The sequence below is a fragment of the Chrysemys picta genome, chromosome 3 (genome assembly GCF_011386835.1).
Source record: "Chrysemys picta bellii isolate R12L10 chromosome 3, ASM1138683v2, whole genome shotgun sequence".
In the NCBI taxonomy this organism is placed as follows: Eukaryota; Metazoa; Chordata; order Testudines; family Emydidae; genus Chrysemys; species Chrysemys picta.
Genome location: NC_088793.1, coordinates 159,051,637 through 159,067,999, shown reverse-complemented (window position 1 = coordinate 159,067,999; position 16,363 = coordinate 159,051,637). Strand labels below are relative to the sequence as shown.

At 39.9% G+C, this 16,363-nt stretch overlaps 1 protein-coding gene across 6 annotated transcripts in view; it reads right to left on the bottom strand.

Moving 5' to 3' along the window:
• Nucleotides 1-16,363, bottom strand: part of TP53BP2 (tumor protein p53 binding protein 2) — a 61,265-nt gene that overhangs the window by 18,060 nt on the left and 26,842 nt on the right. For all 6 annotated transcript variants that reach the window (XR_010600210.1, XR_010600211.1, XR_010600212.1 and 3 more), the window contains exons 3-10: nt 13,254-13,367; nt 10,228-10,307; nt 8,828-8,929; nt 5,673-5,847; nt 3,743-3,924; nt 3,195-3,359; nt 2,582-2,819; nt 96-224 (exon numbers count right to left, since the gene is read on the bottom strand). Coding sequence is in view for 2 of the 6 variants with exons in the window: in XM_008175183.4 (XP_008173405.2) it covers nt 96-224; nt 2,582-2,819; nt 3,195-3,359; nt 3,743-3,924; nt 5,673-5,847; nt 8,828-8,929; nt 10,228-10,307; nt 13,254-13,367 (1,185 nt within the window). In the remaining 4 variants the exon portion in view is untranslated. The remainder of the gene's footprint in view (nt 1-95; nt 225-2,581; nt 2,820-3,194; nt 3,360-3,742; nt 3,925-5,672; nt 5,848-8,827; nt 8,930-10,227; nt 10,308-13,253; nt 13,368-16,363) is intronic.

Below are 16,363 nucleotides of genomic sequence, written 5' to 3'. Positions count from 1 at the left end.
TTGTAAATGTCGGTCATTAACTGGTTTCTCACCAGTGTATAGATTAGCAAATACGAATAAAACATAACTTTTGTACAAGATGAATAAGAACTCACCTTGCCCTTCATTAGTCACATTTCCTTTTGCTGAAGAAGAGACTGGTCCTTGGCTAATGAAGTTGTCTGCATTTGAAATACACCATTCAGGGACAGCCGGTGGAGGTTTTGAACCTGGGATTGTAGGGCCTAGTGTGTAGACGGAAGAAAAAAAAACAGTTTTAACTAAAACCATTTTCATTTATTGACCTTTGTTCATTAGCCTCTTCATTAAATGAGATTCCTCCATCATATAATTTAAGATAAATATCACTCTAGATTTCTCAGCTTTTTAAACAATCCTTTGCACGGCTTGGACACATTTTGCCTCTAATTACAACATAAAAAATTAACATAACTTTTACATTTCCCAGAGCAGTGAAGCTCACTAATGTCAGCATTTGCCTGCATTTTGGGATTGTAACTTTTTTAGGCAAAATCTCCTAGACTGCTGTTTTCACTGGCATGCTCCTGGTTGGTATGCAAACTTTCCTTGGCTAATAAAATATAGTCTGTAAAACAAGAAATGGTGTGTGTGTGGTGGTGGTGGTGGGGGGGGGGGAAATGGAGAAAAAAGACATTTAATGCAAACTAAAGAAAAATATGATGCATCAAAGCAGTAGTAAATCCAGCTAGTGACATCCAAAAAAGCAGAAAAATCATCCATATATTCAATGTGCACACAGACACAATTAGAGAGGGATGATCTTTAAATTCACTGGAGCAGATATAAAATCTGCTTCAAAAACAAACAAACAAGCTGTTGCATGGATCTTGTTCTTAGTTTCAATACTGTAGAAGTAAAGAGTTTCACTATATATTTGCAATATAACACCCTTCTAATGCAGTAGAAATGGACAAACTTTTAAGACAAATTTTGTCCTGAACTAAAGGATCAGAAGTTGTACCTCTTGGTAACCAGTGACTATGACCATGCTAGAGATAAGATATAACTAGAGTTTGAGTCAATCTCATGCAGAAGCAGCAGAGCGCTACACATAGCAAGGTTTCACTACAGAAAGCAAGGCTAGCAGCCAATTTGAGATCTAAAACTAAAAGCCCACTCCTCTTCAATCAAGGAGCCATGGAACCAGGGATCAGCTGATTCCCAGGGACAACAAATGAGAAAACAGGGGCTGGAGCAAGGTCATAGGTTCAAGAGAAGGGAATCAAAGGGGGATACAGGACAGAGAACACTGGTGATTAAAATTTAGGTTTCATTACAGCCAAGTGTGATGCCGTGTACCAGATCCTTCGTGGCCTCCTGTTGGAGGCCCCACAGTCCTACTACACGTAACCCCAGGAATGGAGCAACCAAGGTGGGTCCTCCAGGGTTGCCTAGAGAGACTGCATAGAAGCAGCCAATCAATCAGAGCCCAGAGTAGTGGGCAGGCCCAGGTTCCCCCACTGGTGAAGTGGTGTAAACCCTCAGAAGGGGACAAGGCTTGTTTAGAAAGCCAAGTAAAGAGCTGCATTTAAAGGGCCTAGAGCTAGGGCTGAAGACCCTGGTGAGGGTAGATAACAGCATTGTTGAAACCTTTCAGGGGTAACAAGTCCATTTTGGATTGTGAGCTGGCCGGAGGGCCGAGGCACTGTAGACCCCTCAAAGTGAGGTTGCCAACCTTAATGGATCACAGGAGAGGGGGGGGAAAGGACTGCAGTTCTACACATAGCAGCAGGAGGCACTCAAGGGGTGAATGTCCCTATTACACCAAGGCTTGAGTTCCACTCCAACAATTTTAGTCTCTACTTCCAAAATATTTACCGAGTAGTGAAGGATATTTGCATCATTTCTGGGCAATGACTATTTCTTAAATAATAGTGATGGGGAAGGAAGGAAGGAAGGAAGGAAGGAAGGAAGGAAGGAAGAAGAGGAGCAATGAGTACTGCACAATTCAACCTCTTTCCCCCTTTTGTGATCTGTTGGGTTTCTCTTATGCATTTCTCTCTCAGAGGTCTTGTGTCCCTGTGCAAGCATGAAGGATGTTTTTACATCTCTCAAATTTTCCACATTGCTTTACCTCTAACCAGTGAAACATCTCATGGCAAGAATTGCACAGAAAGAACATGCCAAGCCCACTAGCACTCCTTTTACACCAGCAGGAGAAACAAGACCAGAAATCAAACTCTGGCTCCCTACATACCAATTTGCCATCAAAGGTCAGCCCGTTTCCCCTCGACCCCACCAATGACTGAACATTTATAGTAAAGCATCAGCCTGTGTTACAGGTTTTATTCCCCAAATGCGTGATAAAAGGATCTTGGATTGCTTCGTGACTGAGTTTAACATCTGCAGGATTCCAACCAATCTGCTAGGATACAGAGATGCTGAATTGGTCTCCTTCTCTGTAATGACAGTAAAATCGCTAACCAGCAGAGTCATTTTAATCTTTAATCTTGTAATACTGTTTGGGGTACTAATGTAAAGACATTAGAGAGAGTAGAAGAAGTTTTAAAAAAGCTTTTGTGGAAGGAATTTAATAGAAACTGAGAATTAGATAAATTACCAGCAGGAGCTTTAGCTTGAGAAACACCCGTAGCTCTCATATTCGGCAGAGTTTGTGTTTTCAGAGGACCATCGGGTGCCTGCAAAGTTGGGGATCCCTCTGGAAATGCAGGTTTCACTAGAAGTTCAGGCCTGGAGGCAACACGTGGCATGGTGGAGGACTGGATATAAGGACCTACCGCTGCCACTCGACTTGGGGCAGATACCACTTGCTGGGGTAGATTCCCATCTGAAGAAATCTAAATAAAGAATGCAAGTACAAATAATTGAATATGGCAATACACACCACAGACCACTACAGGAGTCAGGAAAAAAGGCATAAAAAAACAGTAGCATTCTCTTATTACAAGTAAAGTTTCTTTACAATCCAAGTAAATATACCAGCTCTGTAAAAAACAAGGCTATCTGAAAAATCTAACAGCAGCACAAAGAGAGCTCTTGCCTATGAACACTAAGTAGGTTAACACAGATGCAGCATGAAAAGCACTTTAATAATACAAGACTATCATCACCAAGGGATAGAGAAGAACAACCTTCCCCACAAGCAGGGTCTTGACTTAATATTGTTTGGGCAGCAAACTAAACAGGATTATCAACAGCTATCCAGTCCTTACCGGTACATTCTCCTTCTGTTGCAGTGCTGCCTTCTTCTTCCACAGTCGATCTCTCAGCTCATTAACACGCTTATCCATAACTGCCACCTCTGAGTTGCGCTTGTTTAAACACTCCCTCTGTTGCTGCAGCTTGGCATTCTGCTCCTGGTTCAGTTTGTTCCTCAACTGAATACATTCAAAAGGGGGAAAACAAACCAGGAACAAAAAACAGATCAGCGTTCAGGATGAAGACCAGGAGGCACTTGAGGAAATAAACAGAATTCTAAAAGGTAAAGTCACGGACACAAATTGGGGTTACTTTTTCCTTCTTTTCATAACAATCTGTTGATTAGTCAATTTTGCTTTAACAATATATACAACCTGTTCAATACAGTATATTCCACCTGTTATCTTGAATATGATAGATATGCTGCTCTCACAATACATCTCATGCAGCTCTATGGCTGTTGGAGGAATGGAAACGTGCTGTATTTCTAAGACAAGACGTGGACCTACCAACTTTTCGCCATTATTGGAAGTTCTCATTTGCAAAGCAGATTTGCCATTACCTGCAGCTCCTTGTACAGTCGGTCGAGCTCAGCTACAGCAGACTGGTTGTCATGGTAACCATCAATCCGGCCATTCTTCAGCATCTCCAGTTGTCTGGTAAGTTCCTCTACTTTTGACACAGCCAGTACCAGCTCTCGCTGCTTTTGCTGGAACAAACTGTTCATCTGTTCAATTTCCTCCACTAGAAAGGAAGAAAGCACAATAGCTGCAGCTGAGAAAGAACCAAGTGTGGGTTGCATCCAAGGCAGCAGTTAAGAGAACAGAGAACGCCCTGCAGTTCTTCAGAACAGTGCTGGAGCCAGGTCTACAACAGGCAGTTACAAATGAATTGGACACAAAAATCCTTTGTAGGTGCTTCTTACACGAAAGTTAATTTGTTTTCTGGGTCTTTACAAAATATACAGCAAGGAAAGTTAGTTCCGGTAAATCCCAAATTTAACAATAATTCTGTGCATCAAATGCGTTGGTGAGAAACAACCAAAATAAATATTGCTTTGGTCATCTGAAGTACAAACTTATCAGGCGGAGTTACCAGGAGGAAGCTAAAGCCAGCATCATGCAGGAACTGCTCATGGAAATTAATCCTGTAATACTCACAGATAGGTGCCTTTACGCTATGCAGAGTCTTAATGTTAGATAGCATGAATGACTGAGTATATATACACACAAGTTATTCAATAGGTCATCAAATCTCTTGGGATCTCTGAATGGATTTACAAGCTTATCACAAATAGCATCCTATCGAGACACTCCAAATCAGGAATTTCTACTGTCTGAACCCATTACGTTAAACTTTAAATAATATTGTATGTCTTATAAGTAGCTAATGAGACATGACAACTAAAATGACTGCCAAGTATCAGAGGGGTAGCCATGTTAGTCTGTATCCACAAAAACAAGGAGTCCGCTGGCACCTTAAAGACTAACAGATTGATTTGGGCATAAGCTTTCGTAGGTAAAAAGCCTCACTTCTTCAGATGCATGGAGTGTAAATTACAGATGCGGGCATAAATATACGGTCACCGATAACATATATTCTCCCAGCACTTTCCCAACTTTGTTTATTTTGTCGACCCATTACTGCCTTCCACTCATTAGCTGATGTCTGCTCATTGCGTTATCTTTGATTTATACTATAAGCTGCTCAGGCCTGGGGCCTTGCTTTAATTTATATCTGTAAAGCACCAGGTGTGTTTTTGACATGAATAAGACTATTTTTCTTTAAACTTTGCTGTAAAAAAGTCTCATTGCACAATACTATATATAGAAGGGGAAAGAAAATATTTGAGCTGATATGAAATTTGAAATAAGCATGTGACAGTATGATCAACTGGCCAAGATGTGACACCCCAAAACATTATTTGGTGGCAAGATAAAAAATAAAAGTAGACTCTAGTTTATTTATTTATTTTTTTTTAAACACAATACCACTTTTGTGACTCAGAAGCCAGCTCCTGTTCTAAAGGCAGCATGGATAATATGCCATGCAGAGCTTTTTTCAGTGATGACTAAAGAAGGAGGATGTAACAGCCTAAATATTTAAGGATATGGAAAAATGGATGGAAAAAATATTTAATGTGATTCAAAGGGGGTATAATAAGGAAGTTAAAGAAAATATACTAGGCTGAAGAATATAGTTTCCCAGGGATGGGGTGGAAACATTGTTTGGACATTTAAAATTAAATTGGACAAAAAGAAAATTTACTTTAAGCATCAACTACCATTTGCAGGGAGATCAAAGGGATCATCTAACAGATATTTTAAAAATATTTTTCAGATTTTTAAAACATTCAGTTGATTGACTCTGCACAGGAACATTTTAACTGAAAAGCTTTAAAAATTTTAAAATGAAAGTTCCACAGTCCAAGAATGTTTTATGAGCTATTTCAGACAACCACCCCCCAATATGACCTCTCTAGAGCTGCTCACCGAGTTTTCCATTGCTGAGTCTTTTCTGCTCCACATGGCCTTTGAGCGCCCTCACTTTCTTCAACTTGGCTTCCTGATTCTCAGCAATTTCCTTTAGTCGCTTAAGTTTTTCCTTTTCAGCAGCTTGCTGTTGCTGTCGCTGATCCTGCTGTTTCAGGAATTTCAAACGCTGCTCCTGCAGGTAGAGACAGGAAGCAATTATAATTTTGAATAGGTTATATGCTTGATCAAGGTAATGTATTGATGGATATAATCTCAGATGTAGTAGTCTTAAGAGATAAAGTAGCATGTCATGTATTGCATATTAAGGTTCTATCCCATAATCAGATCTCTCAGATCAGGAAAGTAATGATCACAGCTACTACAACAAAATTGATGCTGCACTAGAAAAGCATCTCCATATCTTAAAATGTATGAACAATTGGGTTAAAGGCAGAGGGATCATTATATCAACTAGTCTGATCTCCTGTATATGACAGGCTAAGAGATTTCACCCAGTTACCCCTATATTGAGCCCAATAGCTTGTATTTGACTAAATCCTTCCAGAAAGGCATCCAGTCTTGATATAAAGACTTCAAGACATGGATACGCCACTGCTTCCCTTGGTAGTTTGCTCCTGCGGTTAATGGAGAATAGTTACCAAGGGTTATTTAAGCACCCCATCAAATTATCATGGCCCAGATTTTCAAAGATGACCAGTGTTTTGTGGTGGGTCCTCAGCACTTTAAAAAAAAAAAATAAAATAAGGCCCCTTTAAGGCATCTCAAATTGGGCAGAATTTGAGGCACCCAAAATCACTAGTCGTGTTTGAAAATATTGGCCTTTAATGATCACGAAGAAAAAAGGGCGACATGGGTCACTTTCATAGTTAACCCAAGTAGCACCTGCAGTATCCTAGGCTGCACCAGTTTGGTGTTTCCCCCCTCGCCCCCCAGGTGCTCGGGAATACAAGCTAGTAACATCACAGCCTCACTCTAGAACAGTGGTTTTCAACCTTTTTTCATTTGCGGACCCCTTAAAAAGTTTCAAATGGCAATATGGACCCCTTTAGAAATCTCAGACAGTCTGCAGACCCCAAGTTGAAAATCACTGCTCTAGAAAGCAAAAATTGGTTTATTTTCTTCAGAGATGATCTGACAGGATTCAGCTGGAAGGTGGCCTTGAGCATAAATGAAAGGAGTAACTCAGCAGGAAGGGTGAAAAGACTGGGTATGCGAACAACTTGGACTTCCTAATAATCCTCCAGGAAAGAGAGGCATCCCAGTTGAAACAAATTCTTTTGTAGGACATCCAATAGACAACTTATTTACAAGATGCAGGCCACAGAGCAAACCTGCCTGATGGATGGTCATCCAGATTATTTGTGCAGATGCTGGAAGACCACCACAGTGCAAATTGAGAAACTGTGTACATCCAGTTTTTCCTGTGTGATTTCCTTTGGAATAAGTATTTTCTATTTTTGTTCTTACAGATGTTGTGCTGATTTAGATTGATTGCTATTTCTAACACTATTGGCTATTCCCCATTATTTTTTGGCTGGTTATTCATAGTTGTTAAGTGTTATATAACCAGGTGAGTTTGGCCTAACAGTGATTCATTCTTGATAGCACATGACACTCATCTCTAATCTTTAGGGATTAGGGACACAGAGCTTTGCCCTGGACTAATTTACCCAGGCAAAGTAGGTGTTTGTTGGCAGTGTTAACTTCAAGAGAAAAACCCCAGTCACTTTTTAGAGTTAGATTCAGCTAGGAGCTGACCATGAAATATGTTAATATGAGAATGCTTCCAGTCACTATATCCCTGATGTGTGCTTACATGTGATATTCCACACCACCTTGTACTGCCAAATGCAAACAAATTCAGACTAAGTCTCAGTGGATATTTTTGAAAAAGGGGAAGGATTTGGTATTAAAAGCTATTATACCACTTTGCATTTGCTATAGTCAAGTTATGAAACTGGCTTCCAGCACCCAACTGAGTAAGACTCACTGAAATTCCAATAACCTTACAATTGGTATGGAGAACCAAGAGTTTCAATACCCCATATTTAAACTTTTCATGCATTAACCCATAGAATTCTACAGACCAGTCTGCTGATTCAGATAATGAAATGAGGGATGTAAGCCAAGGAAACTCTGCCCTCCCACCCTCCCTGCCTATTGTCATAGTCCACTCTTTATTCCCTCTCCCAGAAGCATCCCACTCTCCACCCACCTAACCTCCCAATCTAGCCCTGTAGGCACAAAGCTGCTCTCTGTTCCATGCTGGTCCTACTCCGATCACAGCTGTGGCAGACAAAGACAGGCCAGCGGTGGGACCTGGCAGCAGAGCGAGGCACGGTTACTAGCAGAGAAAGAATGGTGGGATGAGACTGAATCTGCCCAGAAGCACCAATACAGCCCTGCTTCTCCAGTACAACACACTCCAAAGAACAGGAAACTGGCCAAACCTGATATCAGGAAACACATCAGGATAGGCCAGCAGATAATGGGTTCACAGACAACTGCTCATCAACTGATGGTGACATTCCCAAGAGCAGTATGTATTCCCGATCCCTGAATCAAATACAAAGTCGGCACCCTGATTTTGCAGAGGAGTGTTCAGAATTATTTTTGTTGATTCACTAGTTCCCCTTGTTCCATCACTAGTTATGTTGAACAGGAACTGAGGACTTATTCTGTAAAGACTTTACAAATTCCTTTTTACCAGCTACAGCCCATCTTTTCCAGATGGCTGCCCTAGGAAGCCAGACATGTTGAACTCTATAATGAAAAAGCAAGATCGTTACAGGAGAGTATTACACCAAGAGACAAAAGCATTGTTCACTGATGAAATCCAGTGAATAGCTAGTGAATATACAGAGCAAAAGGGGGTTGGCTGAGCCACTACAATGAATGACAACATTGGTGTTATGCTCTATCATCTGAGCAAGCTGTGCGATTGATTTAATCAGCATTAAAACTGTTGGCTATTTAAAATGTTGCAGATAAACCTCTTATCAGAAAATACTGCTAGGAACTGAACACTTATTGAGATTAACATCCAAATGTACAAAAGGGAGCCAAAGTACTGAGAGTACTCGGGAGGAGGGGGGAAGGGACTCTTCTGATCTTTTGTTCCTGGACTGTAAACAAACATATTTCAAGTTTACCTTGTTAGCCAACATTTGTTGTTGAGCCTCAATTTGTTGCTGTTGGCGTGATGCCATTTCCTGCAGTTCAGCCAGAGTCATATCCATTCTGGGAACACTGATCTGCAAATGAAAATCCAAAGTATGTTAAATTCAAAGACTTTGAAAATGTGTATTCTGTTCAGTTATTACAAAAGAATAAAGGCCTTTAAAAAGAATATATTGAGTCAAATTTATCTACCAGCATCCTGTATTTACAATTAGTCCCAGAGGATACCTTTTTAAAATTTATATAAAGCTTTTTAATTTTATTTTTAATAAAAATAAATGCCACTTCTAATAAATAAATGTGGATCTATTATGAAATACTAGCCCGTCTGATCATCTTTCAGTAGAGCATATAAAGCAGCAGTTCTCAACCAGTGGCCTGTTTGCAGCCCAATCAGCACACAGCTGCGGCCCATGTGACATCCTCAGGACCATACAACTAGTATATATATATTGTGTGGATGAGGCCCACATAACACATGAAGAGTTGCATATGTGGCCCGCAATGATAAATAAGTTGAGAACCACTGGTACAAAGGCACTGTAGGAGCTTGTAAGGTACTGAGCCCCAACCCAGCAAAGCACTGGGTGAGTAGCCCATTGAAATCAAAATAGCACAATGTGAATGTCTAAAAAATATTTTATAAGAACCCCTCTGGATTAAGATCAGCATGAATTAAGTGCTTTGATGGATGCACAGCACCTTGCAGGATGGATCCCTGAGCGTAGAGAAGTCATCCTACAAAGCAGTCTAAGATCAATTTGTTTTCTGGAATCAGAGTTTAAGTCACAATTCGAAGTTGGCCCAGTCATCAGATTATATAACTGGCAGACACTAAACCTGGATTTGGAAACTTGCAGTTAAGATGGCAGTGGTTTCAACGCTTAAGAAACTGATCAACTGAGCTCAACTAGAAGTACAGAACCAAGATGAACAATATCTTTGGCAATATTTGGGGAAAATAAGCAATAAGCTAACAGAAAGGGTAAATGAAACGATCATTCTGCAGATCTAATGCTGATGACAGGAATCTGATTGAAAGCACTGAGACTGAAGTGCTCTGCTTGGCCACAGAACAGGTGCACACTAGCACAAGCTTCCTCAGACGGCCTTTGCCACTGCATTTCAACCCAGTGGGGATGATAGGCAGGAACTGGGTAGCTCAGTCTATTCCTTTCCAGTTCTTAGCGTCTCTGCAGAGACTGCCAACAAGGGTGTTTTTGTGGAGGGGGCTGACCGCATATTTCCAGAGCAGCCACCAAAGATCCGTCAAAATATCTACCTTTGTCTGCCAGGTTTGGATTTGCACCAGTGACTCAGAACGAAAGGCTCTGCTTAACTGCATTAGAGAGACATTAAACTGAATGCTTACCCCATTCTCTAGTCGTCGATCACCAGGCGCTTTTACACCATTTCTCTTTAAGCTCGGATCCTGTGGCCTCTGTCCATTCCCTAGATTAACACACACAACATTCAAGGAGAATGTAACACTTGAAATATTTGTGCTGCTCCCTTGACACACAACGTTCTTTGCAAAGGAGAGGGAATGCATTGTCTTTCTGTTTAGATTCTGTGTGACATTCTGGTTTTCGCCCTACCTTTAGCAATACTAAAATAAACATAACTGCAGACCATGGATGTTTTACTAAACAGGCTGTTACAAGGTTATTCCCACCATTGGTGATATGGAGAGCCCTACAACACATGCCTTACTTCTCTCTTCATGGAAATTAAAGCAGTCAAATGCTAAATGAAAATTAAATCGAGCACTAGGCCAGGAAAATCTACTGCATGAACTCCTCTCCTTATCTCATAAGCAAAGGGGTTAACTGTTTCAACAGTAAAAGAGGACACTTCATTCTCATTACTGGACATCTGTACTTCACATGGGCAGACAGATAAGAATTTGAAAATGGAGCCCAGTCAGCCAAAACAATAACAGAGGGAGTTTATTCTCTATTCTGGTGCAGGGATGATATGTAGACCTGGTGGTTTGTCTTGGCAAATTCGGGGAGGGCGGGGGGGAAGAGGAGGCACAAGGTCACATTATTGTGAATGAGAAATCTACATGCTATTAAAAAAAAAAATGTTATTTAAGATCATTCAATAACCCAAGTCACTCTTCTGAACAGAGAGGCATTTATTTTTTTAAACAAGAATTCAGGTAGAAGTCTCACTCTGTAGCACACTAACCACGGTGATAAATGTGGTAAAATCCTGCCCCCATTTAAGTCAATGGCCAACACCTGCCGCCCACGCCACCCCCATCACTTCACAGTGACAAGGATTTCACCCCATGACTTTGTGGAAAAACAAAAAAAACAAACAAACAAATGTGATGGGGGAGTATTTTCATACGACTAACAAAAGTTTTAGTGATGTGGGTTATTTTCATCTCTAATCACAAAGGTTTTTTTTTTATTATGGTGACTTAATGTCAACATTTATTTTTGAAAGGCAAGATGGTTTTAAATGGTTGTATACTACAAGAACTCAAGCCCTTAGAAGACCCAAATAAGTAGGTTCAATATTTTCTCCCTCCGTCAGCAAACATCTTAGGCAATTGTCCCTATATACTTAAAGTCAAGGGCTCACATACCATATACTATTCTGCTAACCTGAATGAATATGACAAACTCCAGGAGATGAAACCTGAAATAGCCTGGCCCATACACAGGTAATGGCTGCATAGGGTATGATCTGGACCAAAATGCAAGTGAACCAAAGCATTTTGGAATGTCATTTGGATGTTGCTTTTAAATTAGTGTCACTGGGAATTGCCTAAAACATTAATACTTACCATTTGAATCTTTGGCTGGATACTTACACTTTTAGGGGAAAATACTTATTTTACACTGGATCTGTCTCCAGGTTTAATTCAATCCAGTACATTTACTGCCACAAGAATTATCAGGAAGCATCTTTACCTAAAAACTACAATCTTGTTCAATTCTACGGAAATGTTTACATACTAAAGATACTGAGAGGCCAAGTGCCAAATCATACCTCACCCTATGCCCCCTGTATGCTGTAGGAAGAAGTCATCTTTATGCAGCATTTTGCGAACTAACATTATGCCCACTGTGAGAGTATGGTACTGGAAGACTTATTAAATGTGGCAGTGTTCTTGCTTCTATGTGGATACAGCATCTGGCCAAGTTAAGGCAAACTAAAGTCAGACAGACACACCCCTCCTCTGTTCTGAATCCTGATTAGTTTGGATTAACAACAACTATGCCCAGCCATCTAAATTGTAGAGGAAGGGTCTTATTAGATAAATGTGGTCTAGAATAAGCTTTTCATTCTCCTTATTCATCATCAATATGAAATTTCTTGAGCTTCAAGATTTCCTTACCTAGTTTATATCATACTGACTTTAATGTACATAAAACACTTTTAATGAAAGAAATATGAAGACCAAATGGCCAAAACAAAAAAACAAAAAACAAAAACAAACACCCCCAAACCGTCACTTCACATTCATTTAAAAGTAAAAATCTTAAAGGTGCTCCAGGAGAGAATTCGGATGATTATGAACATTATTTTGTAAACCGAAAGATATATGCTTTTATATGCTTTATCAATTAGAATCACAAAGCAATTTTATTAATTATCACATTCCAAGAATGTGAAAGACAAGTGCATTGCATTTGAACACCAAAACACATACAGGTTTATAAACAGCTGGAAAGGGTAAAATATTACATCTTTTAAATTTGCCAAATAATATTTACTGATTCTGCAACACAGCAGTAAAATATTCTCCAGGTAAAACCCACAGAAGACAGATTATAAACAAATGGAGGCGGAAATGGGCAATTGTCACAGTAACTATAATATAGCAGAAAAAAAAGCAGATACTTCTTGGGGGAACATTGAAGTCCTGTAGAGACTTCGCTACTGCCAATCTATTTAACACAGAATGAGCTCATATACCATGGTGATGGATAGCTGTATAAAACCCATAGAGACAGAAAGTAGTTTGGCAAATATGGGTTTCTGTAGATAATACAAGAATTGGGGGGGGGGGGTAGAGGGGGGAGAACAAATTAAACCATCCCAGTTCTGCTTGAAACTTAATAGAAGTCATATTTAGTGTACGTAGTGAGTCTAAGTTTTTTGGCAGTAGCATTCTCTTGCAGGCAAAATGACGGTCAGACCAAACAGTGCCCCCGAGGATCCCCGGCTCTTTGTCGGAGAGACTGTAGCCATCATAATACATGCAACAGTTAACCTAGCCTTAAGAATGCCTGAAATTAGTTTCAGAGTAGCAGCTGTGTTAGTCTGTATCCGCAAAAAGGACAGGAATACTCTACGGTGCCACAAGTACTCCTGGTTTTTTTTTTTAATTAGTTTGTTCTTTTAAGTCAGATTTGAGCAATTCAGATCACTACATACCTGTTTCCCGGCTAGGGGGACGTTCATGGCGAAGGAAGAAACGAACCTCGTTTCTCTGGACACCAAAGTGCTGCAGAATATCCAACATCCGCTCATTATCAGCTACAGGGCGCTCTGAAAAAGCATAACACCAATACAGTAAGACCTCTTTCACATCCCTCTAATGCTTTTTGTGCCTCACATAAACACTCACCATAAACACTGTGGAGTGAGCGGGAGAAAAATCCCCAAAATTTTATTAACTGACACAATAACATGTAAACATAGGAGTTATACAGAGTGCGTTGCTGAAAATGCATACACACCTCTAAAAACAAGGAAGTAACCCACAAAAATCTGGTGCTATGAAAGAGGAGTGTGCAAACTGGCCTTCCAGGCAATGCTGCAACTCAAGTGGTTGCCAGCAGATAGTCTATGGCTTTGGTCTATAGCTGGCTAGTGCTATATTTTGAAATCATTTGAGCTTTTTAACATTTCAAGGAACCAATTTTAAAGTTGCTTTTCCTCCAATTCTGCGGTACCTCAGATAAGACTATTTCTCCATGCCTTTAAAATGGCAACCAAAGGACTGGCAGGAGGCCAATCTTATGGAGAAGCTTTCACTACCAATGCCACTGTGAATTAGGGTCAGTGGCCAAAAAAAGAAAGGGTGGCCAAAGAAAGGATTCTTCTTCCCTTAATTATACCAACAAATGGTGACTCACTGCTTGACTGCAGCTTTAGGCACTCAAGCTCAGATAAAGACTTTTGGGTTAAGTATTCAAGTACTATTTTTTAGGATATCAATAACTCGGGTCAAAATATGCAAGCTTGTATGTTTGACACTATCTGCCTAATTAAAACACCATTCAACCCTTAAGAGTTTATATCAATAAGAGAAAGTTTTTGAACCCCTTTAATATATTAAAATCTTCCTATAACCTTTGAATTTTAAAGGCACACATGACACAAAACCTCACAATACATAGATATTATTGGACACTAATGTCTCTTCTATGCCCTGTCTGGGTGGAAAGGATCCTACAACAAAAGCAGTATGGACAAAGAAAAGACTCTACTGTGGTGACCAGTTCATCCATCTTTTCCTGATGTGCCCCAAGCTACTCATGCTCACTGGTAAAAGTTGTTGGGCCTAATCTTCAGACAGCGTACGTCAGCCAAGCTCCATTGACTTCAGTGTAGTTATGCTGATTTACATCAGCCACTAATCTGGCACAATACCGCTGAAAGCAGAATTTGTTGCCAATTTTATTTCCTGCTAGATCGTATGCATTTTGGATGACGACAGGCTTAATTTTTGATTATTCTGAAAAGGCCAAACACTTAAGATCTCGGATTCGTGCCTCAGAGAGAAAACAAAGGAGGAGGAGAAGGCGGCAATAGGAAGTCTAAGTTCACGTGGCAAGTATCCAAGAAGCTGCGAATTCTTCTAAGTTTTTAATCTACAGTTTTTTTAAGCTAAAATAAAGTTATATGCATAAATTAATTTTCCCATTCCTGCTCCCCTCTTTCGCAACCAGAAATCAGGCCTTTACAAATAAATAAATAAGTTTCAAGTCCATCATTCTTTGGCCCTTTGACTCCTACAGGAGTTTTAGAGTGACCAATCTTTGGCCCAGTGGAATACCTTTGTGTATGCTACTTCCATCTACCTGTTCTCTCCCTCCCTAACATATTTTTCTCTTGCAATTTTACCACTTTTTCATGACTGGGGATCTAGAGGTGGAAAGTGCTTAGAGTGACTTAGGGTCCTTCCATCTTTGCACATGAGCAATGATTTTTTTTATTTTCCTAGCTAAAAACCACGTAAATGGTTAAGTATTATTTAAAGAATAAATAAGAACAGCAGCGTTGTCTGAGGCCTCATCTACATGGGGGGGTGGGGGGTGGGGGGTGGAGGGGAATCTGCTTGTGTTTACAATGAGTTAGCAATGTAAAAATCCTAGCGTAGACACAAGCTGTAGTTTTACCTCAATGTACCCAGCTGAGGTAACTTTAGCTTAGGATTCATCTGGACAGAGCTGGTCAAGGTAAGGCTACAACTTGCTCTGTCTATACTAGGCTTTTTACAACAATATATTAATACCTTGTTTGTAAACAGTTTTTTTTCCTGAGTATAGATAATGTCTGAGATACAACAGTAAATTCCACATATGTGGAACTTCCATTATTATTTATAATTTATATATTATGGCAGCACCTAAAGGCCCCAATCAGGATCAAGGCCCCATTGCCCTGGGTGCTGTACAAACCATAGGAAAAGAGAAGTCCTTGACCTGAACAGCTTACACTCTAGAAGACAAGAGCAAATGGAGGGTGAATGATGTGATATAAACATACAAGTAAATGTCCATGATGATGGAGGCAATTTTTTGTTGCTATTGGATTGAGAATCTGCTGTTTTCAAATTCAAGGCAGAGATAAGGCTGAGAGGGCAATGATTTAAGTCAGGAAGCATTTCATCTTGAATTGGCTTAAAAAAAGAAAAACTCTAAGTCTCAGAGGTAAAATGTTAATTTTAGACAAAAAGGAATTTGTGGTGTTAAGTTTTATAAGGGGGCATTCATGCTTAAAGTAAACACAGATACAATAGTATCTGAATGGCTTCTTTAACAATATAAAAAGGGTTTCTTTAAATGAAAATTCCTCAGCTATGTTGAAGCTGTCTAGGAGGGAAATTTTCTGGAGTCACTGTCGGAAGAGATTAGATTTACAGTATAAGCATCTAGGTCACTGTTACAGAAAAAGCAGTCTCCCAACGGTTACTTGTCTAGACAGCTAGAAAAGCTCTTCATCTGTTAAACCCCAATGCAAAAAAGGTACCTCTGTCAGATTCACATCTTCTTAAACAAAGAATATATAAAAGACTGATGAGGCACATTCCTAGTGAACTAGGAAATACTCTGATCAGAACTGTGTAATCAAAATTAAGAAGCTGCCCTTTACACAAGGATGCTGTCAACACTTAACTGGTGAATTCAAGGAAGGTCAAAACAGATTTTTTCAAGTTCTAATAGAAATCAAACACAAACTACCCAAGGACAGGACAAAGAGGATCATTCAGAAGTCTTCTGTTTTCACTTCTTCCTCCCTTGTATCTAAAAGCCACA